Raw genomic sequence first — 3,154 nt, forward strand, 5'->3', positions numbered from 1 at the left:
CTTTCCCTTGTAATCCCGGGTTTTGAGGAGTACCGCATAAATAACTGTCTGCTCAGTATAAACACCACGGTCATAACCTTTCGGAATTAAACAACGAGTCTGGCGCAGGATTAAGAGCTGTATAGATTTACAATTTTCAAAATATCTGACCTTAAAAAATATTCCTAGGAAAACAGTTCTATAATTAACCCGTCATTATTCAATCCATTGGTACTAAAAATGTGCAGATTATAATAATAAACACTCGTCTTTTCTAAAGGTATTATTCCCAATGGGATTGAACGTGACACTAGAATTTTTCATTTTGTATGAATTGTATTAACAAATGATGTCTAATTAGGCCTACTCGATTATGGGTACGTGCGTACACTTTGCATTGTTTGTTTATCTTAGTTCGGGCGCGTGAAGATAGTAGGCCTAAACCATACTTAGCGCTTCTAATTAAGAGAATAAATATTCTTATCTTTTGTTTGGTTTCCAGTTTTTTTTTTTGGAGGAATTTAAAAAAAAAAAAAAACGAATAGTAACTGAAATGATACTAAGACCTGGAATTAAAATAAGTTTATACAAATTAAAATAAAACGTGCAAAGAAAGCCATTATTAATACACGTACATTTTATTTACATAATTTCTGTATAAAATAGGACAATAGACTTTGCGTGTGCTTCTATTTACAATGATGACTGTCAACGTCACCTGTTAAAAAACTTGCGGCTACATAAGGTCACACAGTTTATAAAGCATTTAAAATGTTAAAATGGTTAAAAAAGAAAGGAAGAAGAAAATATTAACCCTTGAACCAGCAAGGCTTAATGTGAATACTTTAAATATAGACAGGTTGAGGAACTATTAAAAAGGTTTGGTCCCCCGGATCGTCCTCTCTCGTGTCTCTCGTGGGAAAGACGTGTTTCTCTGAAATATGTACAATTGTACAATGTTCCAGGTTACTGTAACGTGTCCGTAAGTCTCAGGAAGCTGTAGTCCCACACAATCGTGTCGTGTTCAGCACCTCTTTCAGCTCGTTATCCGGCTTGCCAGCCACCATAAAAGGCCAGGTCTAAATGAGAAAAGGAAAGGAAATAGATACCAATTCAAACAAGATAATGTTTTGAAACCATTAAATCCTGCATAATATTACTTGTGCTTTAAGGTGTGTAACAGTGTAGATGAGTGGTTTAACTAGGCGCCATTAAAAAACAGAGGACAAACTCAACGTCAAGAAGTTGCATGTATTCCAAACAAATGTAATAATTCATTAGTATCTTCTGGATGTTACACTCTGTTTTTAATTTTATATTCTATATTGCCTTGTTTCCACGTAGGCTATAATAATTGCTGATGTCTTGAGAAGAAACCAATTTACAGTTTGATAGAAAGTCTATGTAAAAACAAAATTGTGCTTTCTGTCATGGAATCTTTCTCTGGAACGTGTGCATCTTCCATTGCAAAATGGGTATTCCTGTTTGCTAGATCATATTTAACGTAGAATTTCCTAAAATGCAAGATAATAAAAAGGTTCTTCCTGTTAAATTGGTGAATATGATGTCACACAGATACATAAAATTGTTATTTTCAGCTTTAGTCGATTTAGTAAAAAAAAAAAAGTATTTTTCTTGTATTCAAATTATGGAGGAGGGATGCATTAAACGTGGCTGTAAGATTCTAGATAATAGAAAATTAATATCTTAACACTTAGAATATTATCAAAATGAAAACATACTACGTAGCTAAAATAAATTGACCCCTCAATTAAATATGCCTAAAGCTAATTTTAAAGATTGCATTTCAAACGTAAATAATTATTTAAACAATTAAGTTATAGTCAATGAAATATAAAGGATACATTCGATTTCTTACCAGATTAACGGGGTGGATGTACCCATTCTCGTACTTGTCGTTGGCCAGAATTTGTCTTAAGTGGGCGATATAACTGGATGCTAGGCGCAACGTGTCCAGTTTTGATAGTTTGGTATCCGGGGGCACCCAGGGCAAAGTGGTCTTCAGTCTCGAGAATGCTTTGCTCAGCACGCGCATCCTCGCTCTCTCGCGGGCGTTCGCCGCGTTCCTTTGTACCTGCTTGCCCTCGTGCGCGACTCCGTTCAACGCGCTTTTTCTGGAGGACGCTTTTCTCTTTTTTTCCGATGCTCCCCTCTCCTTTCGCCTGCTCCCGCTCTCGCAGTTGGAGCTCTCCTCCGTGCTTTCGTTGGACGTCGCGGAGTCCTTGCCGGACCCCAGTTTTAAAATGTCATCCAGGAGTTCCGCTTCGTGGAAGTCGTCCACATCACTGATCGATCCAGTGGACATTTTGGCGAGGAGGAATAGAAAGTGGCACAAGAATCAGAACATGTGGATTTGGGTGGGAAGTAAAGAATGGAGCCACTTGACGGGTATTCATGTGCTTGCTGTGTTTTAGACAGAGTTGTTCCGCTATCCTCCTTTTGGGAATGTCAATTTATCTAATTTTAAGGGGGGCGTGACTAGTGATGAGGGGAGGGAACCGTCCTCCCAAATTTCCCTCATTTCTAAACAAGGTTTATTTCAGCATATTGAACAATTACAATGAATTAATGTGCTTAAATATATCAAGAAAATATAATATATTTTGAATATATTTTCAGAATCCACCAGCCACGTTTGGGAGCTTGGCAAGCTTTAGAACAGGCCCACATCAATTAACGAAAAATTAAACCCATTCAAATCCTTTCACCTTTGCAAAAACATTCACTCTCATTTCCTGCTTATTTTTAAGCACATTTTGGTCTAATTAAATCAATATTTGATAAATGAATTACTGTATTTTCTGGTCCTTTTAATTATTGCTTACTTAGGTTAATTTTTGGTTTATAATATTAAATAATGCTACCCGTATACACAAAATAATGCTTTTTCGTTCTATTAAGAGCAGCCCTCTTGGCACGACTTTCATACAGCACTTCATTCACACCTGGCTTTGAAGTAAATATAATTTGCTGATGCTTGAAAACTATTGCATTTGCAGCTGAAGTTATTGCGTCAGTCAAATTTGAGCAATGCGGAAAGGTAGGAAGTACTATCACCTGTCTGTTTACGAATATAACTGTTCAGCGCTGGGGCACTAAGGCGTGTGACAATGTAATTTAGCAGCCCCGCAAAAATGGGCAGCGTCTGCCCGGG

At 37.1% G+C, this 3,154-nt stretch overlaps 1 protein-coding gene across 1 annotated transcript; it reads right to left on the reverse strand.

The window, feature by feature from the left end:
- Positions 1–598: 598 nt before the first annotated feature.
- Positions 599–2,448, reverse strand: tcf21 (transcription factor 21). The gene is made up of 2 exons (XM_023806890.2): positions 1,859–2,448; positions 599–1,058 (listed from the first exon to the last, which is right to left on the reverse strand). Exons 1-2 carry the CDS (start codon positions 2,303–2,305, stop codon positions 969–971), a joined length of 537 nt encoding a protein of 178 aa, XP_023662658.1. The 5' UTR covers positions 2,306–2,448; the 3' UTR covers positions 599–968.
- Positions 2,449–3,154: the final 706 nt, after the last annotated feature.

The sequence above is a fragment of the Paramormyrops kingsleyae genome, chromosome 19, assembly GCF_048594095.1.
Source record: "Paramormyrops kingsleyae isolate MSU_618 chromosome 19, PKINGS_0.4, whole genome shotgun sequence".
Classification (NCBI taxonomy): domain Eukaryota; kingdom Metazoa; phylum Chordata; class Actinopteri; order Osteoglossiformes; family Mormyridae; genus Paramormyrops; species Paramormyrops kingsleyae.

Bases quoted from the DNA above. Each gene is read 5' to 3' on its own strand.
- tcf21 (XM_023806890.2), bottom strand. From the start codon at position 2,305: ATGTCCACTGGATCGATCAGTGATGTGGACGACTTCCACGAAGCGGAA. The intron at 1,059-1,858 runs GTAAGAAATCGA...TTTCTCATTTAG, and splicing joins ACATCCACCCCGTTAATCTG to ACCTGGCCTTTTATGGTGGC.